Here is a 20,057-nt window from a genome sequence, read left to right as displayed (position 1 = left end):
TCCATAATTTGTCAATTGTTGATAATGTTCCTATAAACATCAGAGTACACGTGCCCCCTTGAATCAATATTTTTGTTCCCTTATTCATGTTTATATGAATACATGATATATCTTTTTTCCCAATCTTTACTTTAAACCAATCTATATATTTGAAGTATATTTCTTATAGATAGCATATAGTCGGGTTATGTTTTCAATACATTCTGCCAATCTGTGTTTTAATTGGTATATTTATACCATTTACCTTTAATGTAATTATTGGTATGTTAGGGCTTGAGTCTGCCATTTTGTTTTTTTGTATTCTGTTTGTTCTGTTTTTCATTTCTCTTTTCTTTCTCCTGCATTTTTAGAATTTCATTTTGATTTATCTATAGTGTTTTTCAAGGTACATCTTTGTATAGCTTTCGTAGTGGTGGCTCTAGGTATTACATTATATATATAGCCTATCACAGTCTACAGGTGTTATCATTTCACTAGTTCAAGTACAACCTTTCCCTTTACATCCCTAACCCTTCCCTGTTTATAATTGTCTTAAACATTTCCTCTAATACATTTAGAACCACATCAGACTGTATAATTTTTGCTTCTATCATCAAACAATTTAGAAAACTCAAGGAGAAAAAGAAAACCTATTACATTTACCCATGGTTTTGCTTATCATGTTCTCCCTTTCATCATTTTCTTTCTGCTTAGAAAACTTTCTTTGTCATTTTTTAAAGATAGGACTACCAAACAAATACTCTTAGTTTTTTGTTTGTTTTTCATTTGAGAATGTCTTGATTTCTTCCTCATTCCTGAAGGATGTTTTCAGTGGGTGTGGGATTCTGGATTGCCAGTTATTTTTTTTTCAGCCCTGGAGAAATATTATTTCACTTTCTTCTGGCTTCCATGGTTTCTGATGACAAATTTGCTATCATTCTAATTGTTTTCTCCCTACGGTTAAGATCATTTTTCTATGGCTGTTTCTTAGACCCTTTGTCTTTGGTTTTCAGAAGTTTAATTATAATGAGTCTTTAAGTGTTTTTTTAGCCTTGCCTTTTTTCTCCTCTCCTTCTTGGACTTTGCTGACACAAATGCTAGTTATTTTGTTGTAGTCTCTTCCCTAAGGCTCTGTTTGTTCTTTTTTCCAGTCTATTTTATTTCTGATGTTTATATTGAGTAATTCCTATTTTTCTATCTTCTAGCTCATTAGTTCTTTTTTCTGTATGTACCCTGAATTTTGCTCTTGAGCTCATCTACTAAGCTATTTTGTTTCAGTTACTACCTTTTTCAATTCTAAAATTGCCATTTGGTTCTTCTTTATATCTTTTGAATTTTTTGCTGAACCTTTTTATATTTATTGCTGAGCCTTTCCATTTAAAATAAATTTTTAAAGCACGTTTATAATTGTTCATTACAGCATTTTTATTGTGGCTGCTTTTAAAACTTTGTCAGATAATTCTAACATCTTTATCATCTCAGTGTTGTCATCTATTGATTGTCTTTTATTCATTTGGTTTGAGATCTTCCTGGTTCTTGGTATGATGAATGATTTTCAGTTGAAACCTAGGCATTTTTGTATTGTTATGAGGCTCTGGATCTCAGTAAACCTTCTCTTTTGGCTAGGTTCTTTGATTTTTAACTCCATTCTACAGAGGAAAGGGAAGGTGCTGCCTCATTACTGCCTTGTTACTGTCAGGTATATTCTACTTCTACCAGTTTCCTCACTGAGTCTTTGTTGACACCCAAGGGGAGACATCATGGGAGAGGCTCCCCATTGTGGTCTCTACTGACACTGTGGTATGGGGAGGCCTTATCACTGCTGGATGATGGTGGAAGTCTTAACTCTCTTACTAGGCTTCTTCTGATACTACTGTGGGAAGGCATTAGGCTACCACGTTACTGTCCAGTGGAAGCTCAGGCTCTCCATGCAATCTCCAATGACACTGCAGGAAACCCTCATTTCAGGCCATTGAGGATGAAAGTCCTACCTCTTTACCTGACCTTCTCTGACACCACTCCAGCATTCTACTACAGTGTTAGAAAGGTGGGAATCTAGGACCCCACTCAGCCTTTGCTGATATGGGTGGGGTTGAGGGACCATTATTTTCTGTTGACTAAAGTAGAGTGATGATTATCTAAAAGTTTTCTGTCTTGCTGGACTGCCTCTTTTCTGGTCCTTTGGCTAGACAGTGTAGGCTTTTGTTGGGGCTTTTTTGTCTGCATCACTGGCATTTCCAGGTTGTTGACTACTTCAGTTTCAAGTCTGGGATATATGAGTCAAAACAAAACCCAAGGAATTTACTGTCATGTCTTTCCTCAGGTCCCAGGGTCCTTAGCTGGCCTATCTTCTTTCTATCTCTCAGAACCTTCTTATAGTTGTTTTATATATAATGTCAATTATATATATGGTTTCTGGTATACTTAGTGGGAGGAAGAGGGGAAAATGTCTACTTGATCTTTCCAGACACAGAAGTCCTCTTTAGCTAACTGTAACCAATTCTCTCTGTAGGAGTTTGAACTGTGTTCCTATGTTTCCATTTACTAACTAAGGACCCACTGCAAACAATCCACCTGGAGCTATGGCACTGCTACTGGGCTAAATTTGAGAATTGGCATTTCCTGAAACCTAAATAAAATATTAGCCCACATACTCCAGCAACATATCAAAAGAATATTTTTTGCTCAAGAAGGGTTAATTCTAACAACACAAAGATGGTTTGGTATTAACAAATCCAATAGTATGACTGTATTAATAGGCCAAAGGAGAAATCCATGTGATCACTCCATGAATGCAAAATATGCAATTGACAGAATTCAATATTCTTTCTCTATATATTTCCTAATAAAATAGAAATCAATGAATACTCTCTTTAAACAATTGAAAAACAACAGTCCAATTTATAATCGCACCAAAATGAGTAAGATACCTAGGAATACATTTAACCAAGGAGGTAAAAGACATTGATTAAAGAAATTGAAGATGATACAACAAATGGAAAGATATACCATGCTCATGAATTGGAAGAATTAATATTCTTAAAATGTTCATACAACCCAAAGCAATTTACAGATTCAATGCAATCCCTGTCAAAATACCAACAGCACTTTTCACAGAACTAGAACAAATAATCCTAAATTTTGTAAGGAACTACAAAAGACCTCAAAGAGTCAAAGCCCAATCCTGAGAAAGAAAACAAAGCTAGACATATCACAATCCCAGATTTCAAGATATATTACAAAGCTATAGTCATCAAAACAATATGGTACTGACACAAAAATAGACACATAGGTCAATGGAACAGACAGAAAGCCCAGAAACAGATCCACATTTATATGATCAATTAATCCATGACAAAGGTGGCAAGAATATACAATGGGGTGGGGCACCTGGGTGGCTCAGTTGTTGAGTGTCTGCCTTTGGCTCAGGTCATGATCTTGGGGTCCTGAGATTGAGCCCCAATGCAGTTGGGCTTCCTGCTCAGCAAGGAGTTGGCTTCTCCCTCTACCCCTCCCCCTGCTTGTGCTCTCTCACTCTGTCTTTCAAATAAATAAATAAATAACTTGAAAAAAAAAGAATATAAAATGGGGAAATGACAGTCTTTTCAATAAATGGTGTTGGGATAACTGGACAGCTACATGCAAAAGAATTAAACTGGACTACTCTCTTACACCATACACAAAAATAAACTCAAAATGGATTAAAAACCTAAAAGTGAGACCTAAAACCATCAAACTCGTAAAAGAAAACATAGGTAATTTCTTACAGTAATCTCTTGGACATTGGCCTTAGCAACATACTTATGGTTATGTCTCCTCAGGCAAGGGAAACGAAAGCAAAAATGAACTATGGGGACTAAATAAAAATAAAAAGCTTCTGCACAGCAAAGGAAATCAGCAACAAAACAAAAAGGCAACCTACTGAATGGAAGAAGATATTTGTAAATAATATATTTATAAGGAGTTAATAGCCAAAACATATAAAGAACTTGTACAACTCAACACCAAAAAAAAAAAAAAATCTGATTAAAAAACAGGCAGAGGACATGAATAGACATTTTTCTAAAGAAGATATGCAGATGGTCTACAGGTACAAGAAAGATGCTCAACATCACTCATCATCAGGGAAATGCGAATCCAAACCACAGTGAGATATCACTCCACACCTGTCAGAATGGCTCAAATAAAAAGCACAAGAAACAACAGTGTTTCCTCTAACAGTGTTAGAGGAAGTAGAGAAAAGGGAACCCTCGTGCACTGTTGGTAAGAATGTAAATTGGTGCAGTCATTATGGAAAACAGTATGGAGGTTCCTTAAAAAATTAAAAATAAGACTACCATTTGATCCAGTAATCACACTACTGGGTATTTACCCAAAGAATACAAAAACACAAATTTCAAGGGATATATGCACCCCCATGTTTATTGCAGCATTATTTACAACAGCCAAACTATAGCTCAAGTGTCCATCCATAGATGAATGGATAAAGAATGGAATATTACTCAGTCATAAAAAAGAATGAGATCTTGCCATTTGTGACAGCATGGATGGACCTAGAGGGTAATACGCTAACTGAAATAAATCAAATAGAGGAAGATGAATACCAGATGCTTCCGCTCATTTGGGGAATCTAAAAGGCAAAATTAACAAACAAACAAAAGGCCTTTTTTTTTTTTTTTAATAGGCTCCAGGCCCAGTATGGAACCTGACACGGGGCTTGAACTCACGACCTTGAGCTCAAGACCTGAGCTAAGATCAAGAGTTGGAGACTTAACTGACTGAGCCACCCGGATGCCCCCAAAATAAAGACTCTTCACTATAGAGAACAAACTGGTGGTTGCCAGAGGGGAGCATATCTCCAATCAAGTCAGTATCACACTTGATAGTGAAACATGAGCATCTTTCCCATTAAAATTTGGTCGCCCATAATCACCTTTATCATTTAACCTTGGTCTGGGAATACTAGCCAATAAAACATACATAAATAGGGTATAAGTAACAATTTCTGACAAAACTATACTCTTATTTCCATGTCCTTCCACCACATTGTTTTCCCTTGAAGTTGACACTAGCTGGGATTGCTTAGTTCATTTCAAACTTCAACAGTTTTTCTTTCCTTCCCCATGATTCAGCATTTGACTGACAGGAGTTAAGATCAGAATCAGGTCTTATAGGCTTTGTATTCCTAATACTAGGTAGTAGTTAGGTAGCAGGCCCTCAGTGAATATTTTCAGATTAAGAATTCAAAATGTAATATTAAAAATTAAATAAGTATATGTTACAAAATATACCTTGGAAGGTAAATCAGTGATTTTATCTTCTTGAAGTTTGTTCAGAACCTAATGCTTTGTGACTACACAGTAAGTATGTGACTTATCAATTTTTGTAATGAGATCAAAATAGCATATCCTGGAATACTCAGTATTTTTTCACTGGAATTTGGTTAAATCATAACTGTTCTTATACTTAAGAGCTTCAGCTAGAAATTCCTCTGCATGTTCTAAAATATTCCCCAAATTTGATGAGACATATGCAATCAAAGCAAGACTGGAGGAACCCGAAAAATCACATCCGCACTCAACTATGATTTCACTTTGTAACTGTCACTCTCACTTTTAACTCACCACACAGCTATTTGACCTGGGAACAGAATATACACTTGCCTTGTCACTTACTCCTATTGTTTCTAAGCGTAGCTGAAAATTGTATACAGGAGGTTAACCAAAAGATTCATTTTCTAAGTTGAAGTACTTCAATTAGTCCGTCCTTCTCCACAGGAGATTTGCAGTGTAGTCCCATGCACCACTGACGCTCCAATTTAGTTCTGACAATAAACACTGAGTCCTGCAACTGATCTGAGATCCCTTGACCAAAATCAAATACGAAAAAAAAAGAGACACAATATCAGGTTGAATGCTTACCTCTGTTCCCAAGTGTTGATCCCTAATAACATCCATCTGTCTCTTAAATAGTTCTAACACAGCCTGGTAGACCAGTTCATACTGTTCCTGAAAAGCATCACACACCGAAACAAATGAAAACAAACAAGACACTTGGTGAAGCACAGCACCAGAGTTCAGGACTGTGCACATCAGTCGAATCCTAGCATAGCAGACCTGGAGAGACCATCGACCGCAGTTTCATTGCAGTGCCCTTATGTTTGCGTGGCCCATTTCGGATTGCAGAGCACTTCTAGGCTACTAGAAACAGCTAAATATTTGATCTTCTAGCTCTAAATATACAAGGGCCTTCCAGCATGGTTTATGTTCTGACCCACTTTCTCACTTATCTTTCCCTCCACCACCCCCCCTCCAATCCTGTTTTCCTGGCTCACATTTTAAACGTTTTATTTGACCCCGGATGCCTTTTTTGGTCAGGCACCATCTTTTCTGGAAAAAAGGAAAAAAGGGGGATTGATGGTGGTCGATGGGTAGATAGATAGCTTCAACACATATTCTTCACTTGACCCTGACAATTGATCTCCAAAGTAGGTAGGCTGTTATCCCTGTTTACACTTTGGGCAAGGTCGTTCAGCGGTAATTTCCAGACTTGGATTCGAACCTGAATCTTCTGACTCTTAATTTAGCATGCCTAGATCAAGCCGCTGAAATTCCCTCTTAGTGAAGACACTGAAGAAGAGTAGACCACCCAAGAGAGTCTGGAAATTTGTGCTTGTAAAAGGATTTCACTGTGGAGAAATGACACCACCGCCATTACAGGGTCAGCTGAGGGGTGGGGGTTGGTTCTGTCATGGGACCTGCTCTAACACTTGATTTTGGATCTACTTCTCATCTGAAAGAGCCTCAGCGGGGTTTTCCCGGCACGTCACACAATCCTATACAAATAAAGCACAACTTTTGCCAATTATAATTTTAGCAGGAGAACCATACAGAGTCCTTATCACCCAACACATCTATTGGTACACTCTACCATTTTTTTTAAGAAGAGAGAAAAATCAGACAGGAAGTGCTCAGCTGGTTACAGTGCTATTTCCTGGTGAGAGTGGTGTCAGAAAAAGCAGCGACAACTGGTAAGGGATTTGTTCAGCTAGTTGTTGATAATGCCAACATGTGAAGGCTAACCGGAAATCGTTTCCTCTGTCTTCCGACCTTTACAAGAAGACCGGAAATGGGCTTTCTCTGAAATGGGGTAGGATTTTATTGATTGAGTCAGTATTACAATGTAATATTAGACAGCTAGGTTGCATTCTTCCTGGGGTCTTCAGAAATTTACATGGATCAGCCTGCTTTTAAGTCCGGTGGTTCTAAACCAGCCACTGCTTTCATTTCACAAAAACTTTTTCCCTCAGGTTGAATATAGAAAACACCTACAGTCGACGCTCAAAAAAAAAAAAATTTTTTTTTTCCACTAGCTATTAATGGAAAACCTGTGTGGGCCAAACGAAGGCTTATATTACAATAGCTCTTCATTTTTTCCCCTCAATTCACAAATGCCAGATGAAAATATCTGAAGTGCCACTGTCGATTATTTTACCTCCAACTCTATGTGCAGGTCCATTTGTAAGTGCTTGAAACACTTCAGGGTCTTGCTATTTAAGCGGTAGAAAGTAGTTATAACAAATTATGTCAATGTGTCTGTTACTTAATATCAATAAATACTCGGTGAATGAATGAATGGTTGAAAGCTAAACTCCATCTTAAAGATGGAGACCATCTTTTTAGAAATGTAGGTAAAATTATTGGTGTAGAAATCTGGGTGAAATTAATATTGTAGAGAGTGAGAGATCTTTGCTGGGAATGTTTCATCTAGGCAGTGGAACTTGAGCAGGAGAGGAGAGATCAAAACAGGAGAAGAACATTCCTAATGCAATGAAAGAGGGTGAGCACTTTGGGGTGGATGAAAATATTGTGTGACATATGTAACCCTATATATAGTATAATTATAATTATGGTTTTTTAAGTATGCTTACAGTAAGGATCAGGAGAGACCACAGAAAAATAGTAATCGTGGCCACCTCTAGGTGATAGGAGTATGGTTGCTTTTATTTTTATTTTTCATCAAGTCAAAAAATGAGTATACAGACTGCATTCTCCAGATTCTGTTACCACTTCCTGAAGTCGAAATGACAAATCTTTGATTTTTCTACAGTTTCAGAAGCGAATTACTGCTACAAATAACTTCAAGTTACCCTGACCCAACTATTTCTTTCGAATCAATCAAACAGCTTGTGGAATTCTTTCAACATTCTTTATAAGAAATGTTGCATTGTTTTCTTAATATTTTCTGCACAGACAGTAAAATACAAGGAGTGAGAGGAATTTGACCCAAGGCAAGGGATACAAGAAAAATATTGATCCATTCAGAGTTCGAGGAAGTGCAAACGGGCTAGCGCACCTCTGAGTACATTGGTGGCAGAGCTACGCAGTCAGCTGTTTTGTGTTGCCTTCCTATTGACCAGAGAGACGTAGCAAGACTGACACATGTCATGATCCATTCACCACAGCCGCATACCTGAGTTTGAACAAAGGAAGGCCTTTGCGTTCGCATTTCCTGGATCAAACTAAAAACACTGAAATTCTCAGGAAGTATCTATGAAATAAAAGGGAAAAAAATATATCTTACTCCTTTGTTCCTTAGCTTTGTTACTAAATTATTTCTCCCAGCCTCGTCACTCCCATGATATCTCCTCTCCCCCCAGAAGATAATATCCGAAAAAGAATGCATTTTTAAAATAAATGAGATTTCTCGTCATTTGCAGCATGATTGAGAGCCTGGTATTTTCCCCCAAAAAGCTGGAAGAAGCTCCTGAGAATGATTCCACATGGGGTGGTCAAATGTCTGAAGTTAAAAATATAATGAGGGAGAAGGCTCAGATGAGTGTGAGAATTTTATGAATCAAAGAAATTGGCAGATAGATTTAAAGCCCGTATTTCAACCTTCCCACTTCCTATTAGACTTTTTTAAAATGACTTAGAGATGGGAACACAAGGTTTGATTGTGGTAGATTGAGTCCATCCACTAAAGTAGTTTGGGTAAAGGAAGGGTCACTGTGGAATTTAGGTCAGTGATTCTCAAACACGCATCCGAAGCGCCTGGAGAGCTTGCTGCCTGCCCCCCCCGCCCCCAGAGTTTTCGCTTCAGTCCATCCAAGGCAGGGCCCAAGGTTTTGCATTTCTAACAAGTTCTCAGGTGATGCCGATGCTGCTTGCCTGGGAACCACGCTTAGAGAACCACCAGCCCAGGGCCTAACTTAATCATCTGACAAAGCAGGTCTACAGTGAATATTCTAGAAAAGATGAGTCATGGAGATAGATGTCTGGAAGAACCAAACAATTCCTGAGTCTAAAAGTAGCAGGGTGAGCAAACAGGAAGTGCCTGCGGAGAGAAACTCACCCCATCTTTTAGCAACATCCAGGTATAATCAAGAGCACAGATAACACCAGTCCTTCCACAGCCGGCACTGAAATGAGAGATCACAGGAGCACGCATAGTTGGAGAGCCTGGATCATTGACGGCAGCTGGGAAATGTCACCAGCACATTGAGGAAGGAGAAATCTAGAGGCAATGGAACGGTCCAACCCCGCCCCCCACGCCCCATTTCCCAGAGCACGTTTGTCGGTTGCCACATGCCCACACCGAACCGCAGGACAGAGCCTCGGCGACTTCTCTCAGCAAGAGTCTCTAGAGCTGCCCTGTTCCCGAGGAACTTGTCAGAAAATATTAATTGAATGCTCAGGTTGAATTTATTATGGTTTGTTTTTGCTGTGGACCAGGCTCTTTCGATCACTCTCATTTCTAAGCTTCGTTCCTTTCTAATCAACTGGAAAAATCGAGACGAGGATCGGGAGCCTACATCCTTTTTTTTTTTTTTTTAAAGATTTTATTTTATTTATTCATTCAACAGAGATAGAGACAGCCAGCGAGAGAGGGAACACAGGCAGGGGGAGTGGGAGAGGAAGAAGCAGGCTCCAAGCGGAGGAGACTGACGTGGGGCTCGATCCCAGAACGCCGGGATCACGCCCTGAGCCGAAGGCAGACGCTTAACCGCTGTGCCACCCAGGCGCCCCGGGAGCCTACATCCTATGTGCTTGTACCACCTTAAATTCCAACAGAGTCCGTCTTCCCTCAGTTACAGCGGGAGTCCTGGCCAGACCGTAATGTCCGGTTTGTTTGGGGTGGAAGGTTCACGGAACAGCATCATACCTGCAGTGAATGCATATGGGAACACTGTCGTCCTCTTGGTAAGACCGCACATCCCAGATGAGCTCAAGAATAGGGTCTATCGATGAAGGCACGTCATGGTCTGGCCAGTTCTTGTAATGAAACTGGTAGATAGTTCGAGTTTCCTATAAAAAAGAGCCAGAATTAAAGGAGAGTTCAGTGTTAGGACCCCACCTCATTCTACCACAAGATCTCCCTCCTGTTGGCAATTTGTGCTGCTTTCTTCTCTATAGGCCTCTAGGGACCACATGCCTTCTGAGAACAATTAAAAGTGATTTCGGGTCACTGACTATTGCTCTTTCCCTATGTGCCCCACTCACAAGAGGAGGTAGAGATTTAGTCCAAACCAGAGCTTCCCAACTGGTGTGCTTCACTGGTTCAGGTGGGGCACAGGCATGCTGATATCTGAAACCCCTTCGCCCTAGAGACACTGGGCGATGTGAGCTCTCAAGTTGGTTCCCAGCCTCTATTCACCTCACAGCCTCTATTCATTCTACAAAAGTTCTCATTTTATAAGTGTGCCATGGTGTGTAATAGATTGGGGAGTAGAGGTTACACCAAAGGTCTCTTTTGCATATGAAGATTTATCCAGAACGTGAAAGGCCCCACCACTCCCTATCATCTTGAGCCTGGCCCAAGTCATACATATGTATTTGCCTCTGTGGGCTCTTGAGTTGACCACTCCGGGTCTATACTTACACTATTGAACTTGGCTTTTAGAGTCCTGATTATGTAATCAGATTTTCTATTTTCTGCTTCCTAAGAAGTAAATTCAGATATTAGTTATTTCAAAGACTAATGTTCAAAAACTAGTCTCTATAAAGTAGACCTTGGATCATCTGCTCAGCCAGACGGAAGCAGGCATCATACTCACACAGGATATGGAGAAGGGGCCAACTTGCCGCGGTAGCTCTCCTGGCTCAGTCCAATAGCGCTCACACTTTTTCTGTTGCACAAAGCAGAATGTCATGACTTCCCTCCGGATATTCTAGTCTCTTCTGGGTAACAAAACCCACTCCCTCCTTCAGAAGCAAATTCAGCTCTGCGTCCTTCACCTTGGGTTAGGACCATTTAACCCCCTGGGGCTTCAACCCCAACATCGTGGTCTGGAATCTCCAAGGATAGGAAAAACACTAAAGGATATATAAATTACAGACTTCCTGGAAGTCTAAAGAAGTAGAAATAGGGATCTGACATTTTCAGTACAGTAGTGCCGGCTTATCCACAGCTTTGCTTTCCATGGTTTAGTTACCCACAGTCGCCACAGTCTTCCAGCTACCTATCGTCCAGGATGTGTTGCTGGAAGGTCTGTAGTAGCCTAACCCTACATCACGACACCTACGTCATTCCCCCCTCATTTCATCTCATCGTGTAGACATCTGATCGTCTCACGTCACCATCATCAGAAGGGTGAGTATAGTACAATAAGATATTTTGAGAAAGAAAGAGATCACATTCACATAACTTGTAGTATATTGTTATAATTGTTCTATTTTAGTATTGTTGTTGTTAACTCCTACTGCGCCTAATTCACAAATTAAACTTTACCATAGGCGTGTGTGCGCAGAAGAAAACACAGTGTATATAGAGTTTGGAATTATTCTTGGTGTCAGGCACCCACTCCAGGCGTCTTGGAGTATATCCCATGTGAATAAGGGGGGACCACTGTATTTCAAAGGGATTAACAGAAATTAAGTCTACTAAAGCAAAGCTTCACAAGCTAAGTGTAGCTTGTTTTTTTGGTGTTGTTGTTAAAGATTTTATTTATTTATTTATTTATTTATTTATTTATTTATTTGAGAGAGAGTATGAGGGGGTTGGAGAGGGGCAGTGGGAGAGGAACAAGCAGACTCCCCACTGAGCAGGAAGCCCAACTGGACTGAGCAGGGGCTCGATCCCAGGACCCTGAGGTCACGACCTGAGCCGAAGGTAGGTGCTTAATGAACTGAGCCAGTCAGGTGCCCCTGAAAGCTTGGTTCTCACTAGAATTATGAATGTCAACAGTAGGTAAGAAGAGTTTCTATTCAATAGAAACATAATGTGAACTACCCATGCAGTTTTAAGTTTTCTAATAGCCACATTCAAAAATGAAAAATATGAGAGTAATTTTAATAATACATCTTAGCCCAGTATATAAAAAAAAACATGTAATCAATATAAAACATATATTTGATACTTGACATTTCTTATCTCGGTCTTCAAAACTCAGGGTGTATTTCCTATTTACAGCACATCTCAATACCCTAAATTACCATTGGAAACATCTCCTCTCCGTTTAGAGTTCATCAAATGGATAGTTGAGAAAGATTCACATACCCAAGCTGTTCAAAACATACTTAAAGTTTTCCAAACACTGAATTGGAAAACCGAGTCTTTAAATTTAAGCTCACCAGAATGAAATGAGATAAAATGGAGCCCCTGGGTGCACTAGCCATGTTTCAAGGGCTCGATAGCCACATGTGGCTAGTGGATGTCATGTTGGACAGCACGGGGTTAGAAGTGCTGACTGTTAAAGATGCCTGATTAATAAAAGTGGGAAAGTGAACCATTACTCTAAAAACATATCTTATCTTAACATAGAGAGTCTACGGGGACAGTGGACAAAAGGAGTTCTTAGGGGTAAAAAGCCTGGAGAGTCATTTGGCATTCCCAAAACGACAGCTAGCAAGATGAGGATAATTTTTAAGTAGGCACACTTAAGAAAAGTTCTGCAACCAACTCTTCCCCTTCTCTCTCCTTCATCTGTAGGTTCACCAGAAGGCGACTCACCTTCCCCATCTCAAACTCCATGCATGCCATCACAATGATCTGAGGGGACGAAATAGAGCATTGACGTAGTTAGAGCAGTTCATACCTGGGTCCCAGAATCATTGGTTTTTTTCTGTGTTATTTGTTTTTTAACCCCCAAAGGAAATCTTAGTAAATGATTAAATGTTGCTCCCACCCTTCTTTCTGCCCTCACTTCCCTTTTCTCTATTCAAATCAGTAAATTCTTATTAACAAATGAACCTGTCAAGACATGAACTTTCATTTCCTTGAATAACGGTGACATTGTGATTTTGACAAAAATTTGCTTGAACACTGAAATCCTAGTGACTGACCCCAAAAGGCCCCGATTTTAATGTAGAGGAAACCTCAGTCACATATCCTGACACCCTCCCCACCCCATCCCTAACAACTACAGAACAGAGGAACAAAACAACTCTGCCCTTACCAGGACACTGTGTTCCCAGATCATCCTCCAGAAGTCCAGGAGAGTTGTAGACAAGGGTCCCTGGGTGGCAATATAACCCTTGGGTCCATAAACTCCCTAAAGGGGAACAGAAATTGTGTGGGACGACTACCAATAATATCCTCTTCCTCCTGTCTCGTATCCCCTCCGCCTTTTTTTAGGTACCGAGAGAAATATGGTCTAGAATACCAACCCTTTGTTTAGATGCCTAGAGACCTGCCGTATACAGGGCGTACCTTAATGAAGTTGGCGTTGATGTAGTTGGAATCTTCATCCGAGGTTATCAGGGCCAGCTCTACTCGGCTGTGATCATCTATAATACAAAAGACAGACACAGTGTAACTACAAGGGCTTAGTCATAGGGTTTACTGTAAGTCAGGACGTAGCGCTGCCAATAGCGGATGCTTGGAAGTGTTTGCTGAGTGAGTGAGTGAGTGAAGGTTCTTCTGTGGTTGTTAATAGTACAAACTAATTTGTCAGAGCATTGTTGGGGCTTAGGAGCAGCAGACAATGGGTAAAAAGAGATAAGAATGATGGAATTTGGGAGAAGGTACAAGCTCATAGGGAGAAACTTACAGGGCAAGATATCCTTATATCTGTTTTTCTTGATATTTGCGGGCATCTCGGCCACAGTGGTGGGATAGGTTTTGTCTGCCTTGTACTTGGTGGATTGTCTTTTCAGCTTCTGTAATAAAATTCCAAAAATTAGATCCTCCTAGGGTACAGAGGTGAGAGGCTGTCTCTGGACAGCTTTCCTTCTCTTCTGCCCAAACAGTCCCCTTTTCCATTTGTAGCACCTTCTAGAACTACCTCGAATTCAGGACAGAGTCCTAGAGCATAAGGTCAACAGACTTTAGTTTGGAGAAGTGAGAAGATCACACTTACAGCAGCTGAGCCACAAATAGCTGAAACCTAGAGGTGAAACTAGTGAATATTTTAAAAGTCAGTGTCTTTTTGAAAACAAGCTCTATGCTCCGCACAAACGTTTCTCGCTTTCTCCCTGTCAAATAAATAAATAAAATCTTTTTTTTTAAGATTTTATTTATTTATTCGACAGAGATAGAGTCAGCCAGCGAGAGAGGGAACACAAGCAGGGGGAGTGGGAGAGGAAGAAGCAGGCTCCCAGTGGAGGAGCCTGATGTGGGGCTCGATCCCAGAACGCCGGGATCACGCCCTGAGCCGAAGGCAGATGCTTAATGACTGAGCCACCCAGGTGCCCTGAAATCTCAAATTTCTATATGGAGATTCGATTACAAAGTTCCAGTTCTGAATTCCTGACCATGTCCTAGACCTTTCCACTTTCACTTATTATTAGAGCCTCAGAGTCGCCACATTTCAAACTAAAATCAGTATTGTTCCCGCTGTCAGAGCCACTGGCATTACCCTTATCCCAGGCAACTATACCCTGGAAATTGAGAGTCACTTGTGGTTTCCTGCTTCTAACAATTCCCACCTCTCGCTGTGTCAGCAAGTTCAACTGATTCTTCCCATGTCGTATCTTGCATTGACCTTCGCTCCTATCTCCACCACAGGTATCTTAATGAAGACCCTCTACCTTGAAGCTTGAACCGGTCCAGTTGCTTCTTAACTCCCGTTCATGCTTTTCTGTCTTTCCTCATCCAAATTCATTGAGGGACAATTATGCCAAATTAATCTTACTAAAATATTGCTTTCTTTTTCTCTCTCATGCCCAAAACAACTTCAGTGAAACCACCCCCCGCCTTGCTACTGGGAAAGAGCCCAGACTCCTGAGCCAAGTACTTGAGATTCTCCCCAGTTGGATCCCAAGCTAATTTTCCCATATTCCCCACAGTCCTAGAATTGTAAGGTGCCTTAAGATTGACTTCCAGGAGACATCATATGTACTCCATAAATGTTTAATAACTGCAGGAAATAGGAATAAACAAATGACTTCAGGCACATAAAATTCTTTTTATAAAATTTTTTAAAGATTTTTATTTTTTATTTTTAAGTAATCTCTGCACCCAATTTGGGGCTCGAACTCACAACCCTGAGACTAAGAGTCGCATGTTCCACTGACTGAGCCAGCCAGGTGCCCCAGGTTCCTAAAATTCTTAACCCGGGCCTAGGTTGTGGTTCTGAGGGTTCATACTTCTCTGGTCATATGCATTCGCCTGCAATGACTTCATTGTCCACACATCCTTGCTTAGCCAATTTAACAGGCTAGCTTTCAGTCTATGTGAACTCTAACTAGAAAAATATATTTGAGGATGTTAGAAAAAATGTATTTAAGGGGCGCCTGGGTGGCTCAGTCGTTAAGCATCTGCCTTCGGCTCAGGGCATGATGCTGGCATTCTGGGATCAAGCCCCACATCAGGCTCCTCTGCTGGGAGCCTGCTTCTTCCTCTCCTGCTCCCCCTGCTTGTCTCTCTCTCTCACTGGCTGTCTCTTTGTCAAATAAATAAATAAATAAATACATCTTTTTAAAAAAATGTATTTAAGATTGTCTAATAAAACAAGAAACATTTTCTTTCCTTTAAAAAAAAAAAGATTGACTTCCAGGTTCTTTTAAGATTATACAAATTGAGGGGCACCTGGGCGGCTCAGTTGGTTAAGAATCTGATCTGGATTTTGACTCTGGTCATGATCTCAGGGTCATGAGATCAAGCCCCGTGGTGGGCTCTGTGGAGAGCCTGCTTAAGATTCTCTCTCTCCCTCCCCCTCTGCCCCTCCCTGCTCCTTGTGTGTGCAGGCACCCTCTCTCTCTTAAAAAAAAAAAAAAAAAGATACAAATCGATGTCACTATCAATTATGTGTAGTATCATTACTTTAAAACGATGGCTTTCCTTTTCTTTCTCATAAATGTATTTCTGATACTGCTTTTGCATTTCTCAGCCAAGATTATGGTCCATTTTTTCCATGGGTTAAATAATAAAGAGAAATAAGGAAATAGAGAAATAACTTTCTTCGAGTGACTGGCAACAAGAAAAAATAAAAAAGAAGAGGGCTGTTAATTATTGTTGCCTAGTCGCTCTACTTTATACGATGTTTTCACATAATTAGGACGTGTGTCTATCTGTAGGAGTTTACTTAAGGACGCATACTTATAACTACATCATTTAAAAAATGGGTGAGGAACGGAGAGCCTCAAACCAAGGTGCGATGACACGGAGAGAGATAAAATAAAGGTCGTAGAGGATAGAAATTTGCTGCAATAAATCATCCAAATCCATCCTTAGATTTCAAGATCAGCTCTGGATACCTTGATTTAAAGCTGGGGTCATGAGATGTTTGTTAGCTGGGAGTTCATAACACAAAGAAATCCAAATATCTAGAAGCTAATTAAATGGATACTTTCCAAATAATACATGATCGCTCAATTATTATACCACCTCGGAGAATAGGAATGCAAGCCTTTTCCAACTGAGGATGACAAATGGGACAGACAGCCAGGGCCTGCTTCGTTGCTGGGCCACACAGCCCAGCATGTGTTGTTTAATGACCGGTTTTTCTGTTTCTAGAAGCAGATCAGACACAGGCCACCTATTACAAAGCCAACGTACGGTCATTTCTTAAGTCCTAGGTTCTTACCATGGTTTGAATTCCTGCGGATTTGCAGCATTAGATTTAGGGGGAGAGATGCTGAACTGATAATGATACAGTATATTTTCACAACAAGATGGATGCAGGTGGGCTAGTTTGGGAGTTTAACCAAGGACGGGCCACAGGCACATGGGAAACTACAAAAGATTCCCACTCAAGTTATCCTGATTTTTCAGCTGTCTCTGCTCTTATGCATGTTTGGAATGATCACTTTTAGGTTGTCATTCCTTCCAGAGCTGCTGAAAAGCTGTCAAGTCCCAGAGCTGTTCCTCTCAGAAATCTCCAGAACGTAGCCTAGTGCATACTCCTTGTTACCCTGTTTCTACTTGTTTGTTTTGCTTTGCTTACTTACGGAATGCTTCCAGAGAGAACGCTATAGACAAAAAGGCCTTTGTGTAAGATATGCTTCTATTGATTTGGCAAAATGTCACAGATAAAGATTGTGAGTGTGTGTGTGTGTGTGTGTGTGTGTGTGTGTGTGTGCATGCGCACATGCACTTGTAAACCTGTGCTTGTTCAGGGGCACCTGGGGGGCTCTGTCAGTTAAGCGTCTGCCTTCAGCTCAGGTCATGATCCCAGGGTCCTGGGATCGAGCCCCACATCGGGCTCCCTGCTCAGCGGGGAGCCTGCTTCTCCCTCTGCCTGCCGCTCCCCTTACTTGTGCTCTCTCTCTCTCTCTCTCTGACAAATAAATAAATAAAATCTTAAAAAAACAAAACCAAAAACCTGTTCATCTTCAGCCACCTTAACTGCCCCTTGCAACAGTGGGACAGGATGGCTTTTTCTCCCCGACCCGTTCCTCCTTCTGGAGTCATCCTGCTGGATGAGACAGGGAGACGCACTTTCAGCTAAATATCACATAGGAGATGCCAATAGCCAAAATGGGGTGAGTAAACCAAGAAGCTCAACTTTTTAGATGCTTACAACATGAAGTTATGACAATACATGTGTGTTTTTTAATCCTGTGAATAACTGGAAATGGGGGACTGGACGATCCCTGGGGGGGGGGGGATGGAGTTGAGAGGAATTCACTTTAGAAGTGATGCAATATATTTATTCTGGTGGTAGCAGCAAAAAAATGTTCACCTTCGTGTGCACAAAAGTCAAGAAATGTTGATAAGTACATTCAAGCGATAGGTTGTTTCACACAAACGAGTCATTTCAGTTGGACAGATGTTTGTGCACGGGCTATGCAGGAGGTAGGTACTGTGCTCATGACTGCCCTGGTCGGATTGTTACTGCAAATAAATATAGAACTAGGATACCTCTAGATCTTCTCTGTGCAACTAAAATGTACGCATGCCTTCTCTGGTCTGTCTGTGATAGGTCTCCAGAAGTTGCTACACCACCAGTCTGACCTCTAGTGTATTATAAACCAACATTACCGGGGCCTTCACGACTGGGTATATTCTATTAGGGCTCCCTGAATGCTCCATATTTAATAAATACGTCTTCGTAGTGGATAAATACAGTGTTCACTTTTTCTACAAAAATACCTCCTCCCCAAGAACCATAAAAATCACCACCCCTTTTTTCTTTTTGCTTTTTCTTGTTTAGATGGAATCAAGCAACACTAAAGGAAAATTTTAAATATAGATTTCTTAAATAAAAAAGTAATGCATGTTCATTGAAGAAATTTTAGCATACAGAGAAGCAAAACAAAATTATAAAAACCACCTATTATGCCACACTACCCAGAGTGAATCATGCCTAATATTTTATATTACATTCCAATCCTTTATCTGTGTGTGTAATAAAGATGGGATCACACCGCATATAGGGATTTGCAACTTGCTCTTTTTACTTATGAATTTGCGTTCTACATTTTTAGTGACGGCAGAGTGTCCCATTGTAGGGGATGTGACATAAATTACTTAGCCTATTCCTTCATATTATTGCACGTTTAAGGTGCTTCAGTCTTCCTAAATGATAGTTCTAAACAATATTATTACAGGTGCCAAAACCTATACAAATAATTTTCATCATTTTCTTCAGATAAATTCTTAGGAGTGGTCAAAGAATTTGCCCACTATAAAGGCTTTTGATCCATATTATCATATAATATATCGTATATATGATATGATATATATCATATCATATATATCATACGATATATATATACCGCATATATATATCGTATGATATATATATATATATTGTATATATCAGAAATGGTATGCAAATTTTGCCTCCAGAAAGGTTATAACAGCAGTGTATGAAACTGCATTTTTCTGAACTCTGATCAACATTAGGATTATAGGGGCACCTGGGTGGCACAGCGGTTAAGCGTCTGCCTTCAGCTCAGGGCGTGATCCCGGCATGATGGGATTGAGCCCCACATCAGGCTCCTCCGCTATGAGCCTGCTTCTTCCTCCCCCACTCCCCCTGCTTGTGTTCCCTCTCTCGCTGGCTGTCTCTATCTCTGTCGAATAAATAAATAAAATCTTTAAAAAAAAAAAACAAACAACAACACTAGGATTATAATGTTTTAAATATAGGGCCACCTGATAGGATAAATGTTGTTGGTGGTGTTTTTGTTATTTGTACTTCTATTTGCAATTTCTTCACTCCAAGCGTTTTTTAGAAGGAGGAGGATACACCATAATCAAATTATCCTACCTACATGAAGCCATGTTCATATTTCTGTATTCCCATCCAGTCTTTGTACAAACACTTGTGGACATCCAATGAGCTCATATATGTATATTTTGCACAATTCTTGACATTTGCTAAGCTTTCACTTTTTATACACAATTCATACTTTTACACATGCTTTCTTTTTTTTTTTAAGGTATTATTTATTTATTTGACAGAGAGAGAGAGGAAGTGCGAGCGCACAAGCAGGTGGAGCGGCAGGTGGAGGGAGAAGCAGAGCAGGGAGCCCAATGCGGGACTCAACCCAGGACCCTGGGATCATGACCTGAGGCTAAAGGCAGTGCTTAGCCACCCAGGCGCCCCTTACACATGTTTTCTAAATGAAAATGCTTCAACTGCCTCCAACACAGAAAAGTGTATCAAAGGAGTTTTAAACAAAATTGACCAGCATGTGGTATGCAGAACCAAGACTTGACCCCTATTTCATACAATGGCTGAAATGTAC

At 40.3% G+C, this 20,057-nt stretch overlaps 1 protein-coding gene across 4 annotated transcripts in view; it reads right to left on the bottom strand.

The window, feature by feature from the left end:
- The window catches only part of PTPN22 (protein tyrosine phosphatase non-receptor type 22), a 55,418-nt gene that overhangs the window by 27,878 nt on the left and 7,483 nt on the right, over positions 1-20,057 (bottom strand). For 2 of the 4 annotated variants that reach the window (XM_040626881.1, XM_008697762.2), the window contains exons 2-11: positions 13,970-14,078; positions 13,630-13,706; positions 13,376-13,471; positions 12,931-12,969; positions 11,036-11,107; positions 10,861-10,920; positions 10,144-10,286; positions 9,334-9,400; positions 8,335-8,529; positions 5,901-5,987 (exon numbers count right to left, since the gene is read on the bottom strand). In XM_040626881.1, coding sequence (XP_040482815.1) covers positions 5,901-5,987; positions 8,335-8,529; positions 9,334-9,400; positions 10,144-10,286; positions 10,861-10,920; positions 11,036-11,107; positions 12,931-12,969; positions 13,376-13,471; positions 13,630-13,706; positions 13,970-14,078 — 945 coding nt within the window. The remainder of the gene's footprint in view (positions 1-5,900; positions 5,988-8,334; positions 8,530-9,333; positions 9,401-10,143; positions 10,287-10,860; positions 10,921-11,035; positions 11,108-12,930; positions 12,970-13,375; positions 13,472-13,629; positions 13,707-13,969; positions 14,079-20,057) is intronic. The other 2 variants (XM_008697763.2, XM_040626882.1) reach the window with 2 other exon arrangements.

Source organism: Ursus maritimus, unplaced genomic scaffold (assembly GCF_017311325.1).
Source record: "Ursus maritimus isolate PB19 unplaced genomic scaffold, ASM1731132v1 scaffold_12, whole genome shotgun sequence".
NCBI lineage: Eukaryota > Metazoa > Chordata > Mammalia > Carnivora > Ursidae > Ursus > Ursus maritimus.
The sequence above is the reverse complement of the archived record's forward strand: the minus strand, read 5'-3'. Positions and strand labels throughout refer to the sequence as shown.